The sequence below is a fragment of the Alosa pseudoharengus genome, unplaced genomic scaffold (assembly GCF_046254945.1).
Source record: "Alosa pseudoharengus isolate Yale_2024_CS ecotype anadromous, Long Island Sound unplaced genomic scaffold, YU_APseudo_1.1 YU_APseudo_1.1_scf_13, whole genome shotgun sequence".
In the NCBI taxonomy this organism is placed as follows: Eukaryota; Metazoa; Chordata; class Actinopteri; order Clupeiformes; family Clupeidae; genus Alosa; species Alosa pseudoharengus.
The window spans coordinates 27,522,594-27,542,632 of record NW_027468598.1 but is presented as its reverse complement, the minus strand read 5'-3'; the positions used below and the strand labels follow the sequence as shown (position 1 = coordinate 27,542,632).

The window sequence follows — 20,039 nt, the reverse complement described above, 5'->3', positions numbered from 1 at the left end:
AGTGGGTGTAGTCATTTCTGATCTGCATGGTAATATTTGTTTGAAGAAATATGTTATACTCCATCCAACCAATAGTATTTGTTTATCACACAGATTCCCACCAAAATGGAAGAGGCATTTCTGGAAATGTTCCCAAATGTCAAATGCCTGTCACCAGAGGAGACACAGAAGTACCTGTCTGAAGGAGGATCATCTGATGAGGAGTATCAGTTAATGGATCAGGCAGAATTTTCCAGTGAAGCCTTTCAGCGGACATACCAATACTTCAAAAGATATGAACAGAACCAGCTTGAGAATTTTTCATTTGAACGTTTTTCATGTGAGGATACCCCTAAGGAGTGGTTACAATGCCTTATGCGTTACTGTGACAACAGGACACCCTCATGGGGAGAACTCAGAAACTTCACACACTTCCTCAATATGCAGTTAAAGAAATGTGAGCAATCAATCTTCTGCAGTGACATCTTAAGTCAAGACCTTACTGGCTTCAAGAAATTTGTTGTGAAATTCATGATAACAATGTCCAAGGATTTCTCCATGCGATCACTAATGATAAGTGATGAAAGTACTGAGAAAGAAATGAACACAGATGAAGATGTTGATCTACAAGATTTCCAACTCAGAAGACGTTGGGAACAACAAGCTCACCCCTACATCATGTTTAATGCTGACAACAATTCCATGACATTTCTGGGGTTCCACATTCATAACTTGAATGCCATCGATTCTCGTACTGGAGAGATTGTAGAACAGAAGGTGATTGACAGAGTGCTTTTTCACCAGTTGAGGACACAAAGGGTTCCATTTAATATAGAGTTTGAGATACTTCCACGGAAAGAACAGCTGGACATCATAAGTAGAGTTCTAGGCGTCATCAACGTCACAGATCCAGATGACACCTATCAGCTGACACTTGACAATGTGATGAAAATCCTTGCCATTCATCTGCGATTTGAGTCTGACATCCCTGTCATCATCATGGGTGAAACTGGATGTGGGAAAACTCGACTGGTGCAGTTCATGTGTGATCTGCTGAGGTCTGGGAAAGAGGGCAAAAATATGATTGTGGTGAGGGTTCATGGAGGCACAACATCAGAAACAATTTACAAAAAAGTTAAAGAGGCTGTTGAGATTTCAAAACGGAATGAGGCTCTAGCAATGGACACTGTTCTGTTTTTTGATGAGGCAAACACAACAGAAGCTGTGAATGCAATCAAGGAAGTTATCTGTGACAAATCTGTGAATGGAGAACCAATTGATGCACGTCGTCTAAAAATCATTGCGGCATGCAATCCCTATAGGAAGCACTCACAGGAAGCCATTGAACAACTGGAGAAAGCTGGCCTCGGGTACCGAGTAAAGTCTGAGAATACAGAAGAGAAACTAGGACAAATTCCAATGAGGCAGCTGGTCTACAGAGTTCAGCCTTTACCTCCAAGTCTTTCACCACTTGTCTGGGACTTTGGAAAATTAAATGAGAAGACACAAGAGCTGTACATCCAACAGATGGTTAAAACATTCTTCCAAAAAGAAAAACTTCCAAAAGAGCATGAGTCCCTATTCACAAAGGTTATCTCTGCTTCTCAGATGCACATGGCTGGTTTAACTGATGAATGTAGGATGGTCAGTCTGAGAGACATTGAGCGCTGCATGAAAACAGTCATGTGGTTTTATCAGCAAAAGGTCACATTATTCCCTGAAATGGACAAACATAGTAATAGTACCAATATAGGTGTACATGAGTTGGTTCGATCCCTCATCCTTGCAATCGGAGTTTGCTACATGGCATCTCTTGAAAATCGTGATGCATATCTGGAAAAGGTTGCCGGGGAATTACTATTGACTTCTGAGGCTATCAGCACTGAGATAGAGTCATGCAAAAAAGTGTTCATTGACCATGTTGACTGTCCAGGTTCTGTGGCAAAGAATGATGCCCTGAAGGAAAATGTGTTCATGATGGTTGTTTGCATGAATTTGAGAATTCCATTATTCCTTGTTGGTAAACCAGGGAGTTCCAAATCGTTATCCAAGACTATTGCTGCCCATGCAATGCAGGGGAAAAGCTCCCAAAGTGAACTCTTCAAAGGCTTCAAAAAAGCCCAGCTTGCTTCCTTTCAGTGCAGCCCTCACTCTTCCCCCGATGGTATCATCTCTGTGTTCAGACAGTGTACACAGTTTCAGAGAGAGAAGAATCTAGATGAATATGTCTCTGTGGTGGTCCTTGATGAAATTGGACTGGCAGAAGACTCCCCAAAGATGCCTTTGAAAACACTGCACCCACTTTTGGAATTTGGTTGCATTGATGATGAGCAACCTGAAGACTTCAAAAAGGTTGCATTCATTGGGATTTCCAACTGGTCACTGGATCCAGCAAAGATGAACAGAGGTATTCTGGTCCTGAGAACATCTCCAGAGTTTGAAGAGTTGGAGAACACAGCTCTTGCTATATGTCCCCATGATGAAAAGCACATACTCCCTGAAATTAAGATACTAATTTCTTCACTTACTGAGTTTTACCAAAAGGTGCTTTGTGAACAGGAACAGTTCGGTGAATTCTTTGGACTCAGGGACTTTTACAGTCTCGTTAAGCTAATTGTGTCATATGCCATAGAAACAAATGGAAGACCTTCAAATGAGGAGCTTACCACAGCTGTTCAGCGGAATTTTGGTGGATTTGATTCCATTGATATTCTTAAAATATTTGGGGATGTTTTTGGTCAGAAAACAGAAAAATGTGACACAATTTCTTTGCTTAGAGAAAACCTGACGATATGCACATCAGGTTTTACATCCAGGTATCTTCTCTTACCAACAACAAACCATGCAGCACTACAAATTCTGAAACTCCAGGGAATTATCAATGAAGAAAGCACTGAGGTCATCTTTGGATCTGGATTCCCACATGATGAAGAGTATTCCCAGGTGTGTCGCACTGTAAACAGAGTGAAGACATGCATGGAGACAGGGAGAGCAGTCATACTGCTGAATATTCAGAGTCTCTATGAGAGTCTCTACGATGCCCTGAATCAATGCTATGTGAAGTTAGGGGGCAGTTACTACGTAGATCTTGGGCTTGGGTCCCATCGTGTGAAGTGTAGAGTAAAAGACACTGTGTGGAGATCAGCAATATCCTCCCACCCTATGCGAAGGAAATGCAGAATGAACTGGAGAACTGGTTGAAGACACTTGTGACAACTGACATGTATCAATCGGAAGAAGTGGCAGACATCTCGAGGAAAAAGCATGACTGCATTATAGGATACACCGAAGACACGTGTGCATCTGTGCTATTACAGTGTTGTCCAGACATTGTTTCCAGACATCAGGAACTGCATGATTCAGACAGAACTGATGAACTGGATGATTCTGACGGAAAAGAAATTCTTGACTTGGCCAAGGAAAAGCTACTTCAGTGTGCAACTCCTGATTCAGTGTTGAAAGCATCAAAGTATACTTGCGCAATTCATGACATCTTGCTTGAGGTATATTTTGTCAAACAGCCTCATGGGAATATGATGAAGACCCTGATGAAATACAGAGAATACCCCAAAGGACTTAATATTGAGGTTAGTGCACTGCACACTGTATGCAACCAAGCAGCCTCACATAATTATCATCACAATAGTAAATAATGACTCCACAATACAACATTATTTTACTAATTGGTTACAGGTGTCCACATTTTCCCGTCTCCTGAATAAAAGAGATCTGGAGCAAATCAACAACCAACTCAACATTGGAGAAAATGACTCTTGCCTCTACCTGCTCAATGAGTTTTACACAGAGCAGTCATTTACTCAGACCCTGAGGTAATTCCCTGTTAAGTAGATTTAGCATACAGATATGCAATTGCATCACCTATCATCACAGCCAAGTAAAATTCTTTATTTAATATATATTTCTTTATTTATGTTTGTAGAGACTTCCTTGTAGCTGATACAGGAGCACGCAAGCTGGTACTATTGCAGTCTTACTTTGAATGTGCAAAACAAAGTCAGCGCATTCTATTTTGTGTAAGGTAGGATGATCCTTTGTCACACAGAGGTAGTAAAATGTTCTGTAGGACTCCCTTGTGATAAACCTTTTCATATTCATGAAATAACAAAAGTGGCAGGGACTTTACATTTACGTCAAAACGTGCTCTCACATCAACAACGCCGTTATCCACTCTAACACGATCACTCAAGCAAAAAAAGGATGCTTTGAAAACACCTGTTTCGCTGGGGGTAGCAACAGGACAACAGTAGCCTACAGAGACTGATAGGTCCGGTGGCATGAGATGGACCTCTCTGCAAAACACTAGGGGTGAAGCTGGATCTAAACCCAACTCCTGCTATATCCACACTTGCACCCTATCGTACATTGACGTGATCCTGTAGGTGGCGTTAATGCACCAAAGGGCGCCTAATCTGCCAGTATAGTATGTGTATATATATATATATATATATATATATATATATATATATATATATATATATATATATATATATATATATATATATATATATATATATACAATAGTATAGATATTTGACTGATGTTAGTTCATCGTCTAAACAACAAAAGCATATTCCTTGTGCAGAACAAGCCTTGAGAAGAAGGCTATTTAGGGTTCAAAGGCAAAGTAAAATATAAATATTTTGCAACTCCAGGTGGAGCTCTAAAGTTGCCAAAAATACCTGAAACTTATTGCCTTAAAGTCCATAATGTTGGTTTGGCATTTCATTGATTCACTAATCTGCCAACTTTTTAATTGAAATATTTTTACAAAATACATTCATAGCACAAATGGATGCATGTGAATTATTCAACCTGGTCTCATTAGGGAAACGTTCCCCTGGGAACGTTTTGGCAAACCCAGCCAAACGTTCCACCAGACACGTTTCTGAGGTGCAAACTAGCCAAGCAACCCAGCGGGGGTGCTAAAGAGAGACGTTTAGACGTTGTTTACTACAGTTAGGTCTGGTCAAACTAAATTGTAGCTTACACAAGCTCAGCAGTATTCTTTGGTTAGCAAACCAAAGTTTTGGATTAATAGTGCCTATATCTCGCTACGTTTCACAAAATATAAGGGCACAAACCCTGAACTGCCGTCTATGGTTAGCTGCCATTCTTGGTGGGGGGTTTTTTTCGCGAGCAACCCGGGGGATTTTTTGCCCCTCGGAGCGGAAGTCGAGCATGTTGACAACTGAGCTAAAATCCCCCGGGTTGCTCGCGAAAAAAAAACCCCACCAAGAATGGCAGCTAACCATAGACGGTAGTTTGACCAGACCTAACTGTAGTAAACAACGTCTAAACGTCTCTCTTTAGCACCCCCGCTGGGTTGCTTGGCTAGTTTGCACCTCAGAAACGTGTCTGGTGGAACGTTTGGCTGGGTTTGCCAAAACGTTCCCAGGGGAACGTTTCCCTAATGAGACCAGGTTGGAATTATTTATATTAATTAATCACAGAGTATGTAATTCATTAGATTTTTTTTAATGGCTTGGCAGCCCTAGTTGGAACCTTTGACTGACAATCGCTTTGTCCAGTCAGAATCCCAGAAATTGGTAATAAAATAAATTATAAAAAATAACGAAACAAAATATCACCCCACACTTCACAGATTATGATTATTATGACCGGACCTAGATCCAGCTCCACCCCTTGGATCCTGTTTTCTGCAGCGAGACCTACTTGTGTGGCAGGGCTAATGTTATGCGGCTATTCAACTACGGGATATTTTACTGAAAGCAGCACACTTACTGTTCTTCTTAAATTTTCTTATTCCCGTCTCCCTAATTTTTGGCCAGCTCTAGCGCCTAGACCCTCTGAGACAGAGACACCGTTCCAACTTTAAAACGTCCGGTCAGTACCGGTATAAGTTGCTGACGTCAAGTGATCGTGTCGTTTGTCCGCCATATTGGATGTAACACAAAGCGAAACTAAATGTTCACAGGTCACAAATTTGGTCCGAACGCCACGAAACTTGACGTACATGATCCTTGGACTAAGCCTCACAAAAGTTACCAGAAGGATTTTTGATTTTCGAAAGCGTTTGCCCGTCACAGCCAAACGAAATTGACGACGAAGCTCCGAAACAGGAAGTCGTCCATATCTCAGGAACTGTCACTGTCACTATCACGGTCACATATCGATACCAAATTTTGTATATGAACTCGGGACTCCAATGTGAGGGTGCACAAGCTAAAAAAAAAGAAAACTTTCCAAAAGTTTACATCATTTGGCTTGGTATCTGTCATCCTTCACCTTTGCTACTATAATTCTGCCACAATGCCTTCCCAGTGTACACAGTGTCTCTGTCCAGCCTTGCCACGCTCATCAATTCATTGCTCTGCCATGGGTGTTTATGGACATCAAGGAGAACATTAGCTATATATAGCTAACATAGTACAGTTATTTTCACATTGATGGTATTCAAATCAAATGTTTCATTATTGTTAAATGTCATGATGGGAGAGTATTATTAAAAATGTTACAAGTATGCAAATTCATATGTTTACGGGCAATTAGGTTTTACAGTGTTGTTTTGTTGTAAAGACATGCAAGGTATTCTGGGCCATGTAATAAACAGTGGTCGGCAGTGGTCATTCCATACGTATTAATATGAATAGGTGTTTCTGTAAACCTAGGGACAATAAACAGCCATTGGAAATGTTATTTCTTGTTTATTCTAATTGCAAACCACATAAATCCATTCGTAATCACACGTACACATTTAATACACACTGAAAGACTCTCATTTTGTTTATTTGATGTTGCCTAGCAACCCTGGGTGCAGTGGTGCAGCCTTGGCCCTAGTTCACGTTTTGAGTTTGTGGCCAAACAAGTGCCCAAAATATCGGTTTCCATGGGTATGTGCTGGATGGTGTGCGTCCTTTATTTAAGTGTTTTATAGAATTACAGACATATGAGTCATGTTCTAGTGGTCAACATAAATGTGCCCCTTCTGTTATTAAAATGCTAAGCGGAGATTTAGCATGCTAAGCAGAGATTCAGCATCATTCATTTCTTGTGTGAATAGGGAGGAGATGTATGTTGCTATGTATGGGATTTGTGTTGCTTAGCGTAATGCCATGGTCATTTGATATGAGATGCTTGCACTTGTAACTTCATCACTCGTAACTTAGGACTCCTATTTTTTTTTGCTAAGAGTAAAGTTAATTCACGAAGCATTTTAGCCCTAAAAGTAGCAACTAAGCAAAATAAAGCAACTTTATTCAGGATTTCTTGGCCAATCTTTCCCCTTAATTCCAATTTCCCCCCTCAGACATAATATAACTCACCTGAGAAGCGTGATGAAGGACACACCTGAGTTTGATGTTGTTCTTATCACAAGATTACCAAGAATTTCAGGAGGATGTGGCTACATTGCTTCTTTTGGAGGTGATCCATTCAACATATTTTGTGATGTTTCTACATATTTTTGTTTTATTATTAACATTAATGGTTTGAAAGTAATGTAATAGAATATTTAAAATAATAATTCAATCTCAAGCAATTTTGAATATTTTAATCATGTGAGTCTGTGGTAAGTGTGTAATTGTGGTGTTGTTAAGGCTGTAAAAAATTCCTCTTTAGATGATTGGACGTCACTGCACCTCGATGAGCTTATTCCAACCTTTGGATTTCCTGGTGACATATACCAGCTACAGAGTATGACCGTCTCAGAGATTCTACAGAAGAGTTCTGCCTCATGCTTTGGTAATACCCACTGTACATTCAGTAAAAAGTATGGAGATACAGTATCTATTCATTCATGATAGCAATATGATACACTGACAAGCGGGCTAGCTATATTTATTGATACCCAAAAGGAAATTGTTGTATTACGGCAGCAACTGTTAAAACAAAAAAAAAACACATATAACACACACAAACAGATATCAAATCAAATTTGTATTTGTCACATACAAATTATGCAAAGTGCAATATGTAGTGAAACGCTTACCATAGTCACCTGACTCCAATGATGATAGATAGATAGATAGATACTTTATTGATCCCTAGGGGAAATTCAAGGTCACAGTAGCATACAGACAACATACACACACACATTCACTAACAGCAGAAAAAGTAATTAAAAGTATATAATATAAAAAACACAACTAAGCAATAAGGACTGTAGAAGATAAAAAATATACTAAAATACAAATTATACTAAATAAAACTTAATCTAAATCAATTCTGAAAAACACTATCCACATAGTGGGTGATTAATCAATCAGGTGCGCTTGCAATGACTGAAGCAGGGACTGAGCCTGTGGTCCTCTGTGCATAAAGTAAGGTAAGGTGCTCTTTGTGAATGAGTGTCATGGTGATGGTGCAAATGAGTAAGTCAAATAGTGCAACAGTGTGAGAATAAAGTCTATATATCTATATATAAATAACTATATTAAGAAAAGTAAAAGTGTGGTCACAGTTCGGCTGTGGCATGGAGGGAGGGGTTGTGCATATATGTGCTAATAAAGCACGCAAACAGTGAGGCAGAAGACAATGGTAAAGTGGCTAGTAGACAGACAGTTCAAGACATGGAGGTGGTGAAGAGGCAGACAGACTATGCGGAGAAGTCTATTTCTCCTCTTCCCTTAAGTGATGCATTGAACAGTTCAATGGCCCTGGGGATGAATGACTTCCTCAGTCTGTCTGTTGTGCAAGGCAGTGAGCGAAGTCTCCAGCTGATCAGGCTCTTCTGCTTAACAATAGTGCTGTGGAGTGGATGACACTCAGGGCCAGATGTACTAACGCTTTTTTCAGATGTACTAACGCCAGATGTACTAACTTACCCACTTCAGGCGTATTTATTTCGCAATGTGCGTGTAAAATCATTGCGAGGTATGTACAAACAGGCTGCAATTATGTAAAAGCGCAAACTGCCTGTCGAGGGAGCTGAAAGTGGCAGATTGCGTTTGTCATGTCATGCATATGCATTCATGGGAGGATCCAGGGGAAAGTGGGAGTTTAGCGTAAAAAGTCTTCCATAGCCTACGTGCACAAGCAGTTTGAGTAGAACTACTGATCTTCATTATCTCTCTGCTTGTTTACATCTTATCATGTATGGTATTATTTCATGATCGCTAAACATTTGATTCTTTTTAATGTTGTCATCAGCTAGCTTCATTGAACTGCGCTTGTATGTAGGCGCTGCCATTCAGTTGTGGACGTTCGTAAATTGCGTTTATGGGCGGAGAAAGGCAGATACAGGCGCAGTTTACACTAAGGATTGAACGATTAATAAATACAACGGAAACTTGGGTCTGACAGTGTTCGCAATCTGCGGTGTGTCCATGACGCTGATAACGCTACGTTCGCAAATGTACATACATCTGGCCCTCATTGTCCAAGATGTTGATCAGTTTGTTCAGGGTCCTTTTGTCAGATATTGAAGTGATGCACTCCAGTTCAGCTCCCACTACAGAGCCAGCTTTCCTTACCAGCCTGTCAAGTCGCCCCACATCCTTCTTCTTTGTGCTTCCTCCCCAACATACCACTGCATAGAAGAGGACGCTGGCAACAACAGACTGGTAGAACATCCTGAGGAGCTTGCTGCACACATTGAAGGAGCGCAGCCTCCTCAGGAAGTACAGCCTGCTCTGCTCTTTCTTGTAGAGTAACATGACAGTGTTGGCTGACCAGTCCAGTTTATTGTCCAGGTGGAGACCCAGGTACTTTAGGTGCTTACCACCTCGACATTGACCCCATCAATGGAGACTGGTAGCAGAGTGGGCTTAGACCTGCGGAAATCCACCACCATCTCCTTGGTCTTTGAAGTGTTGAGTTGGAGATGATTGAGTTTGCACCATTGCACAAAGTCCTCCACCAGGCTCCTATACTCCTCCTCCTGCCCATTCCTGATACACCCCACAATTGCAGTATCGTCAGAAAACTTCTGCATGTGGCATGATTAAGTGTTGTAGCAGAAGTCAGATGTGTATAAGGTGAACAGTACTGGAGAGACCACAGTTCCCTGTTCCGCGTTGCGGTGCTTCTGATCACAGTGTCAGAGAGACAGTTCTTCAGTCTGACTAACTGTGGTCGCTCCGTCAGGTAATCTGTGATCCAGGTTACCAGGTGAGCGTCCACACCCATCTGCAAGAGCTTGTCTCCCAGTCTGAGGGGTTGGATGGTGTTAAAAGCACTTGAGAAATCAAAGAACATGATTCTCTCAGCACTTTTCCCCTTGTCCAGGCGAGAATGTGTCCTGTGTAGAAGATAAGTGATGGCATTGTCCACGCCCACTTTCTCCTGGTATGCAAACTGTAACGGGTCTAGTGCATGGCGTACCTGGGGTCTGAGCATACCTAAGACGAGTCGCTCCATTGTCTTCATTACATGTGATGTTAGAGCGGCAGGTCTTTAGTCATTAAGCTCACTAGGATGTGGCTTTTTAGGGACAGGGGTGAGACATGATGTCTTCCACAGTGTTGGAACTTGTCCAAGGCATAGACTTAGATTGAAGATGTGCTTCAGTGTCTCCCCCAGCTCAGCAGCACAGGCCTTGAGTAGCCTTGGACACAGTTTGTCAGGCCCTGCTGCCTTACTCGTGTTCAGTTTAGCGCTCACTTGTTTTCCTGTGATGATGGGGGGTGTAAGGGGAGGGGTGCATCTGGGATCTGTGTGTCTGATGGCTGTTGACTGAGGTCGTTGTCGCCTCATTGTTCGTGATCGCCGTGTGGAAGAGGGGTGCAATATCCACTGATGGTGGGGGTACGATAGCCTGTGATGGTGGAGGTGAGTGTTGCACTGGTATTGTGGGGGTGGGGGCTTGGGGATGACCACCTCCTTGATGTCCCTGTCAAGGCTGCCAGAGTCGTGGACGCCTCAGCAGGCACAGGCAAGGAGGTGTCAGGCGGGGGCAGGGCGTGAGGTGGTGATGGTTTAGGTCGTATAGTAATGATACAATGCAATATATAAAACCCAATAAATATATAAAACATACAACATAAATATACAATATGGTATTAACATGTTTACACAATGTCAACAAATATGCCTATACATTGTTTTGGGACATAAACTTCAGGTAAAATAAGGTATTCTCAGTGATTCTGTTCCAAAGGGTCATGGTGAATTGCTACACTGCAAAAAAATTAAATCCAACCAAGTATCAACAAATCTATTTGCTATTGTTTCAGCATAAATCCAGCAAACAATTTTTGGTTAAAGGAACGTTCCGCGAAAGGATGCGGAACGTTCGTTTACATCTTAAAACCAGGCAATGCATAATTTTGCCTATGTACTCTTTAATAGGATAACTGTTCAGTGCTTGAGAGCCACGTCGAATTTACGAAACGTAGGCTGGTCAGATTTGTACTCCTAAATTCACATGTTCATCACAAAACTCCCCCAAACAGCTAGGACTAATCTAAACACAATCTAAACAGGCTATGCAGTTGTGAACTTGGGATATAAATCTGACGGCACACTGTTATAATAATAATAATAATAATAATAATAATAATAATAATAATAATTATTATTATTATTATTATATTATTATTATAATAATAATAATAGATTGTTTTTATAGCACTGTTGGATTGACTTTGTTTACTTCTGTTGTTAATATGATCAAAACATGAGATGACGTTTCACGGGCAAATCAAATAACCAATCGGGCGAGAGCCCTTCTAGCCAATCAGAGGCGAAAAAGGCAGTACCTTGCCCTACCATCCTGGGAAAAAAATATCACAGCCCGGTCTCGGGAGTTTTATATACCCATGGGAAAAGTGAAACAGACATGGCCAAGAAATTAACAAATGTCATGAGCAAGGTTAGTGACTGGTTACATAACTACGACGGAGTATTAGGGCCACACATGAAGGAAAAAAAAATGTTGCCATGACGAGATTAAACTCGCCATGTCGACATTAAACTCGACATTTCGAGAATAAAGTTGAAATGTAATGTCGACTTTAATCTCAATGTATCGACTTTAAAGTCGCCATGTCGACATTAAACTCGACATTTCGAGAATAAAGTTGAAATATCATGTCGACTTTAATCTCGACGTGTCGACATTAAACTCAACATTTTGAGAATAAAGTTAGTTTGGAGAGAGAACGACCGCTCGGGACGATGAAAGGGAGGACGAATTAAACATTCCAGTTTTCTTCGACTGCAACAATGATTAGACATAGGCCTATATCATGTGAACAAAACATAAAACATTAACCTCCGTTGCTCAGCCAAATACTTAGCCTAATGTAGGCTATCTTAAACTGTGTATGCTATGTTTAAACTGTATTGCAAGTTTAATGTCAGCATGTCGACTTTAAAGTCGACACGTCGAGATTAAAGTAGATATGATATTTCAACTTTATTCTCGAAATGTCGAGTTTAGCCTAATGTTGACATGGCGACTTTAAAGTCGACACGTCGAGATTAAAATCGACATGACATCTCAACTTTATTCTTGAAATGTCGAGTTTAATGTCGACATGGCGACTTTAAAGTCAACATGTCGAGTTTAATCTCGCCATGGCAAAAATATTTTTTTCTTCATGTGTGGCCCTAATACTCCGTCGTACATAACTCATGCCTTGCATTAAATCTTGAAAAAACTATAACCATGTTCTTTACAAATAGATCTAAACTTATTCTGAAATTTTAGTAAATGGCCAATATATAAAACATGTAGAGAAATGTAAACACCTGGGGGTAACTCTAGATTCAACACTCAGGTCATGTTAAAAACCTGTGCAACACACTACTAATTAATTTAGTATATGTTAGATACATAAGAAACTCTCTCACCACTGAGGCATCTAGTACATACTTAAATGCAATGATCATCCCCCACCTCTTATACTGCATTACATTGTGGTCTCAGGCATATAAAACACCCTTAGAATCCTTGTATAAGATCAAGATCAAAAAAATACTCAAATGTGTCTTTACTACATAAAATAATTTACAGTGCTACTGCTCCCCCTCTGAAAAAAGTTTGTAATACTCTGCTCTGAAATAACAGCGCAAACTACTTATCGTGTTACAAAGGGGGGTGTAGCTTCCCACAACGCAGGACCCAATTTGGGAGTTCCTCTTTCTCATGTGTTGCCATGAGGCAGTGGAATGCCTTTCCCACAGAACATATATGTTGCACAGATATATATGTTGCACCTGAGTCGCAGGACCAGTCAAACTATGAAAAAAGTGTGACTTATAGTCCGGAAAATACGGTAATTACTATGGCCACCATGTCATCTATAGTCCTGTTTAATATTTCTTAAATTGTTACTTTTATATTGTCATACCTGCCCAGGGACTACAGGTCAATTGTTGCTATAACCTGGCCGAACACATATTCTCTTGTATAACAAGATTAATGTTTATTATGTTATTTGTGAATTGTCCCTGTTTTAAATAAATACATTTCTAATTCCAATACCACTAATTTTTTAAACAAACACGAATAAAAGGCATAAAATAAGGTTAGTATTATCTGGGATTTAGGTGACCATTATATTCCTATTTGTGGACTACTAACAAGAGTGTCACAAATGCAGGCACAGTCAAGCTGCCTGTTGCTGACTATAACTAAGTTCAGCAAGCTTAACTTTACATGTCATAACATCTACTAAACATAAGTCACATCTTAATTCTATCACTTGAATTACAAATTGACAAATCCATCACAAATGACTAGATTGTTAATATTCCTGATGAGTGTTTTATGTCATGTGTTTTAAATGTTATAATTGCCACTTCAGTATAGTTAAATAACAATTTACATTAACCCTATAAAGTTTCTGCTAACTGAATTATTTTCTGTACCTAGAATGTAGATCCAAACAGGAATGCTAGCAACATTGTGATTCTTTGCATTTCAGTGGAAAATGGCACAGATGGATGTGAAGAAAGTACAAAAAGAGAGGTTTGATGCCACTGTCCTAATTTATGATTTATGATGTATCATTATGGTATTTGTTCAGAGGATGTTAGACACCCCTTCCAAAAGCAGTTAGTGGACCAATTGTGATCATGAACATGATTAAAGGAGAAATCCAGCGAGTTTTCACATAGATCTCTGTTTCTCAAGGAAGTACTGTCGATACGAAAAACAACCTTGAGAAACGGAGATCTATGTGAAAACTCACCAGATTTCTCCTTTGGTCATCATTGAATGTTGGTGTGGCTATGGAGTAGTGATAGCATTAATAGCAGTAATTGTATACAATATTAATATTTATAGTAATGGAACTACTGGTGGAAAATGTAGTTACATTAAAGTTTATGTTAAGCAACATGTAAGCTTACTCATTGTATAGTCAATATTATTTATGCCAGTATCTGTTTCATTATAGGTGACCCTGGTAGACAATGTGCTGCTAATCAAGAAGTCTCTGCAAAAGGGCATTTTGCAGCTGCAAGACAAGGCAGATAATACACACAGGGCAACAAAACGCATAGAAATTCTGCATGGCTTACTTCATAACAAATATAAAGGTGAGAGGGTTGTTTATGGCTATTACTTCATGCCCTGTTGTTGTTGTCAATTCTTGCTAATATCTGAATTCACTGTGTGTCTCTTCAGTCTCAGAAGACTTCATCTCAATATTACAGAGAAGAATCATCAGCCTTCTTTCAGTGCAAGAGAAAGGGGAGAATTGGGTCACTACCCAGGCTTTGTCTGGGCACCTTGTTGCTGAGGGAGGGTCCTTCAGGTAATTGTTTTTTTGCGTGCTTTAGCAGTTGCTCATCTATTTCACCAAGTAGGCAGACAGCACAACAAACATGCACGCACATACATACACATGTGCACACGCTCAACCACACATGGCATCAAGTCTGACACATTAATAAAAAAAATCATGCCTAGTGGAAGCGGTAGGGAAGGTTTATAAAACTCACAAGCTCATCCAACAGTGAGCCAGCATGCATGTTATTTTTGTTTTTGGCCGCATATCCGTAGGAAAGTACTAATTAGGATAGCCTGTAGTAATTTACAGAATACATATGTAAGTGAAACAAGTGCCCAAACATTTGCTTCTGGTGATTATGTCACTTTGGCTGGTTTAAGACTTTCCTTTGAAAGCTATGGCTGTTGAGGTGCTTCAGATCTGTTATAGCTGGCACCAGATTCACTTTGTCCACAGCAGAGCTAGTGAGTGGAGCGAGAGAAGGAGCGGAGCAGATAGAATTTTGTTGGAGCGCGGAGCACTTTTTAATTTAGAGGCTGGAGTGGCCGCTCTGTTCCGCTCCAATTTCGCACCGATACAGCTCATACCACGGGTCTGAGGCATGCCCAAATCCATCCAAAATTAATTTCTTCCTAATAAAACCAAGACCATTATACTTCAAAAATGTGCCATTGTAAGCTTGTTGATGGGGATGGAGGTCAGACTGGTGTACTATTCCTACAAAACAACTACCATAAATCCTCAATTATGGCCGGGATTCTACTTATAGCCGGGCCTAGGTAAATAGTCGGGGCCGTGGTCGATTCGGACAAATAAAGGTCGGTCCCCCAATACAAGCCGGAGTAATAATTGCCTACCAGTATAGTCTAGTCGTGATCCCCATAGGCCCAATAGTAAACCCAGAAATGTTGAGTACCCTAAAGTTTTATTGCAGAAATGTCATCTATAGGCCTAGTGGGTGGAATTCAACTTGGTTGCCTAAAGTTGCACTTTGGGCAATTTGCATAATTAGCATAAATAGCCAATTAAGGCGAGGCAGTACAGGTCAATAGGGTAAAAAATTTAAATAATAGATATCACTATGAAACTTTCTGAGTTGATTACTTATGTTAAGATGAGAAAAAAATGTATTGCATGTTTTTTATAATTTAATGTTTACATATGCAAATGAGGCCCTCTCTCATTAAAAATGCTCTAATTTGCATACACACAAAAGCAGATAGTGTGATAAAGCCAGGCTCAAAATTGTTTTTCCAAGGTAAACACGTGTACTTGGTTGGGTGAGTTGGTGAAAACCTTTAAGAAACTTGGTAAGGAGGCAGTGTTGACCTATGGACAGACAGATTAAGAAATTAAGTGTGCCATGCAAAACTAGAAAAGCACTCCGAGAGTGCAGACCTCCGCCAAGCGAAAACATAACCGCCTCCTGGATCCAGACGGTGATCCGGATCACTCCCAAACTTTTTGAGTTATCTTGCGAACAAACAGATGAACAGACAAACAAACAAACAAACAGACAAACAAACCCTGATGAAAACATAACCTCCTTTTCGGAGGTAATAACTATATAACAGCATGCACACACAAACCCACAAGAACTAAATACAATATGCAAAATAACCATATCCAGCATGCACACGTACACAAATGCACAATAACTATATACAAGAACTATATACAATATGCAAAATAACTATATCCAGCATGCACACGTACACAAATGCACAATAACTATATACAAGAACTATATAGAACATGCAACGCGCGCGCGCACACACACACACACACATTTAACAACAACCACACAATCCCACTCAATAGCCTTCACCATCTTCATCATTTCTTTCCTCATTCCCTTCAGTCTCATCATGTTAGTGCATGCACAAAATGTCGGCCTACACACATTATAAAGGGCATAACACACAGGAAATACAATAGCCTATTCATACTATATTAATTATTTTTGAGTTCAGTTGAAAATAAGGAGCTTTTCGACATGACATTACATCTAGTTATTAATTCACAGAACATTCAATGATTTTACTAACACGGCAGTTATGAAGAATTATGTATATGTAACTATGTAACTCGAAACTACAGTCGAAACTATGTACATTACCAACCTAATTTGTTTGCAATACCCATGCAAAACGGTTAGCTTGCTAGCTAGCTAACTGTGGAACTTCAGTATAACATACCCAATTATCTTACCTAGTTGTAGGAAATAGGCTACATTCATATTACACGTGATGGACTGAATGTGTGACTTATGTTTAGTTGATGTTATGACATGTAAAGTTAAGCTTGCCGAACTTAGTAGTCAGCCACGGGCAGTTGGACTGTGCCTACATTCGTGACACTCCTCTTAGTAAACTGGAAAGAGCAAAAAATAGGAACATAGTGGTCACATTAATCCCATAAACACACAGATAACTCTTACACCAACCTTATTTTGTGCCTTTTATTCACATTTGTTTCAAGATTTAGTAAGTATAACCCCTTTTCGATCCCCACTTCCCAAGTTTCCTTTATATCAGTCATCTTTCCCCTAAAAGGGGACGTGTACGTGCAGCACATACAACGTTTCCATTCCATTCGTCAGTGCATATTGTTTAGTTTCCAGTTCCAGCTAGATCCGGTGTGGTGTTGTAGTTGTTCTAACATTACTAGTTGTTGCAACAGCATGTGACAAAACTACAAAGTTTGTTGCACCAAAAAGAGCGTTAATCTCGCGATAAAAAAATTGACGCCGTTAATAACGCGTTGAACTGACAGCACTAATTTAAACACAATTTTTGCCGCAACTTTAGGCATTCCAGCTTACGAATTTAATAAAAAATAAATCATGCATAATTAGAAAATAACTCAATTTAGGCTACTTGACTATGCAATAAGGTTTCCATTACAGCACAGCGCACAAATGAATGAATGAAAGCGACTGCCTTGTCTCGCAATAAACAGCAGGTGGAAATCCTGACACTCTTTCAACTACATGAAATGTAATATTGAACCATCAAATACCCCCCAGATTTCAGTGTCTATCAGTCCCAACTAGGGCTGTCAAAATAACTGATTAATTTAGATTAATTAATTTGAGAAAAAATAACTGAATAAAAAAATAGTGCAGATTAATCGATTCCATACGGGACCTTTGACCCCGAGCCGTTCTAGTCAGTAACCATTAGACTGTAAAATGAAGGAGAGAGAAGAAAATGTGCTGCCTAGATCATTGATTGGAACATTTACTTAAAAAAAATGGCCTGATGGTGTTGATAAAAATAAAGTCCTCTGCAATGTCTGCAGCAAGGAATTTGGATATCACCGAAGTTCGTCAACTCTTAGCAGATCAATGCAAAGACATACTGTTGACATTGAGGGGAGTGTTCATTTATTTTCATTGTGTCCCCTAGGTTATATTTATGGCCTGAAATGCCTTGTATGTGAAAAAAAAACTTCTTCCCGAAGCACTTTTGAATTTATTTCCTCAGTATATTAGGTCATATCATAGATTATTATGGCCATTATTTGAACAGTGAAAATAATAATAAAAGAGTTTTTAAACTTTAATGTCACTAATGCTGAATATTCAATTATTAATTTTAATTTTAAACATTTAAAATAGTTTCACAGCAAAAATGATATATGCAATTAATTTAGATTAATTAATCACAGAGTAAGTAATTAATTCGATTACATTTTTAATCTATTGACAGCTCTAGTCCCAACATTTAGCAATATAATCCAAAAGTCCAAAAGTAAATTAAATCCCAAACCAAACCAAAAATATTCTGCTTTTGATAGCCTACCGGTATGCTGCTCCAAACGAAAAGTATGTCTCACAATAAAACGCATGTAAGAAATAAAGGCCTGCATCAAATAGAAGCCTGCCACAAATAAAGGCCTGTCCTTTGCGCAGCCTAAGTAAATAAGAGACCCTGGCCATAATTTGAGGATTTATGGTAAATACTAACAACGTAGAGGAACAACAACCATGTGGTGACACTATATCAGTGAGTAAAGATTCATTTTGGAATCTAAGAAGACATTTTGTGGAAATGTGAGAGTGTGCTACGGGAACACAGGCAGAGCAAAGACAAACTTTGTTCGTTGTTGCACTTGTCTATGTTTTAAATAAATGTTCTATGAGTGAAATATATTGCTGTTGCTCTTAGTTCTTTAGGATTTAAGTTCTCTTTTGAAGGTGACAATTCGGCTTGTAGATTATTACTCCCTCTTTTAAATTGGAGCGAGCGTGGATGCGATTTTACTGGAGCGGGAGGATTTTTAAGTGGAGCGGAGAGCAGGGGCAGACTGGGACCAAAAATCGGCCCTGGCATATTTGCCCCAAGCGGCCCTCAAATCGGTCGGGCACACCTAATTAAATACAAAATCTTTGCATTACCCTTAAATATGCATATATTTTTAACTGTCATGGAGCACTGAAAGTGATGTAGGCCTCATTGGTTATCTCTCTGACTGATCAGAGGTAGGCATGGAGCATATGATCTCCATATTCAAGTAGGCTAACAAGCAATTATTATGACCGCCGCGCAGCGAAAGGAGGGTAGGGCAGACACAGTTTAGGCAGACACAGTTTTCTGTGAATATCTCGAGAACCATAGGGTTTAGGAGGACCACCTTTTTTTTGTATGTTGATCTTAAGGGGCTGAGGTGTTGTAATCGCAGGTATCTGTGACCTAACATGGTCAAAACTGCACGAAATTGGAAGTGTAGGATCATTATGACACCCTCTGAATGCACGCCAAGGAATTCCATTCATGGGGGGCCACACAATAAATTAATTTATGTTACTGTACACCAACTGGCCTGTAGGTGGCCGGACACAGTTTTCTGTGAATATCTCGAGAACCTTAGGGCCTGGGAGGACCACCTTTTTTTTGGATGTTGGTCTTAAGGGGCCATGTCAACCCATCCCATTACCACTTATTTCATGTATAGCGCCACCTAGTTAAAAATTAAAAAGCAAAAAATTAGGTGTTTTAATCACAATATCTCTGGCTGACATGGTCAAAACTGCACGAAATTGAAAGTGAAGGATCATTATGACACCCTCTGAATGCATTCCAAGTTTCGTGGACTTTCGTTCATGGGGGGTCATACAATAAATTAATTTATGTGTACATTTAGTGACGTACACCAACAGTTTTCTGTGAATATCTTGAGAACCGTAGGGCCTAGTATGACCAATTTTTTGTGTATGTTTGCCTCCAGGGGTCATGTTAACCCATTCCATATGCACATTATGTGCATAAACAGATATTCACACACACACACACATACATTCACAGTAATCATACGTATGACACATACACACACAGTAGACGTATGCATGCATGCACACACACAGGCACACCCACAAGCACATGTACACACACACAC

The 20,039-nt window shown here is 39.7% G+C and overlaps 1 protein-coding gene across 6 annotated transcripts in view; it reads left to right on the top strand.

The window, feature by feature from the left end:
• LOC143121977 (E3 ubiquitin-protein ligase RNF213-like) overlaps positions 1-3,806 on the top strand; it is a 123,038-nt gene extending 119,232 nt beyond the window's left edge. For all 6 annotated transcript variants that reach the window (XM_076282731.1, XM_076282728.1, XM_076282730.1 and 3 more), the window contains 2 exons: positions 94-3,566; positions 3,673-3,806. In XM_076282731.1, coding sequence (XP_076138846.1) covers positions 94-3,180 — 3,087 coding nt within the window. In that variant the 3' untranslated portion in view covers positions 3,181-3,566; positions 3,673-3,806. The remainder of the gene's footprint in view (positions 1-93; positions 3,567-3,672) is intronic.
• Positions 3,807-20,039: the final 16,233 nt, after the last annotated feature.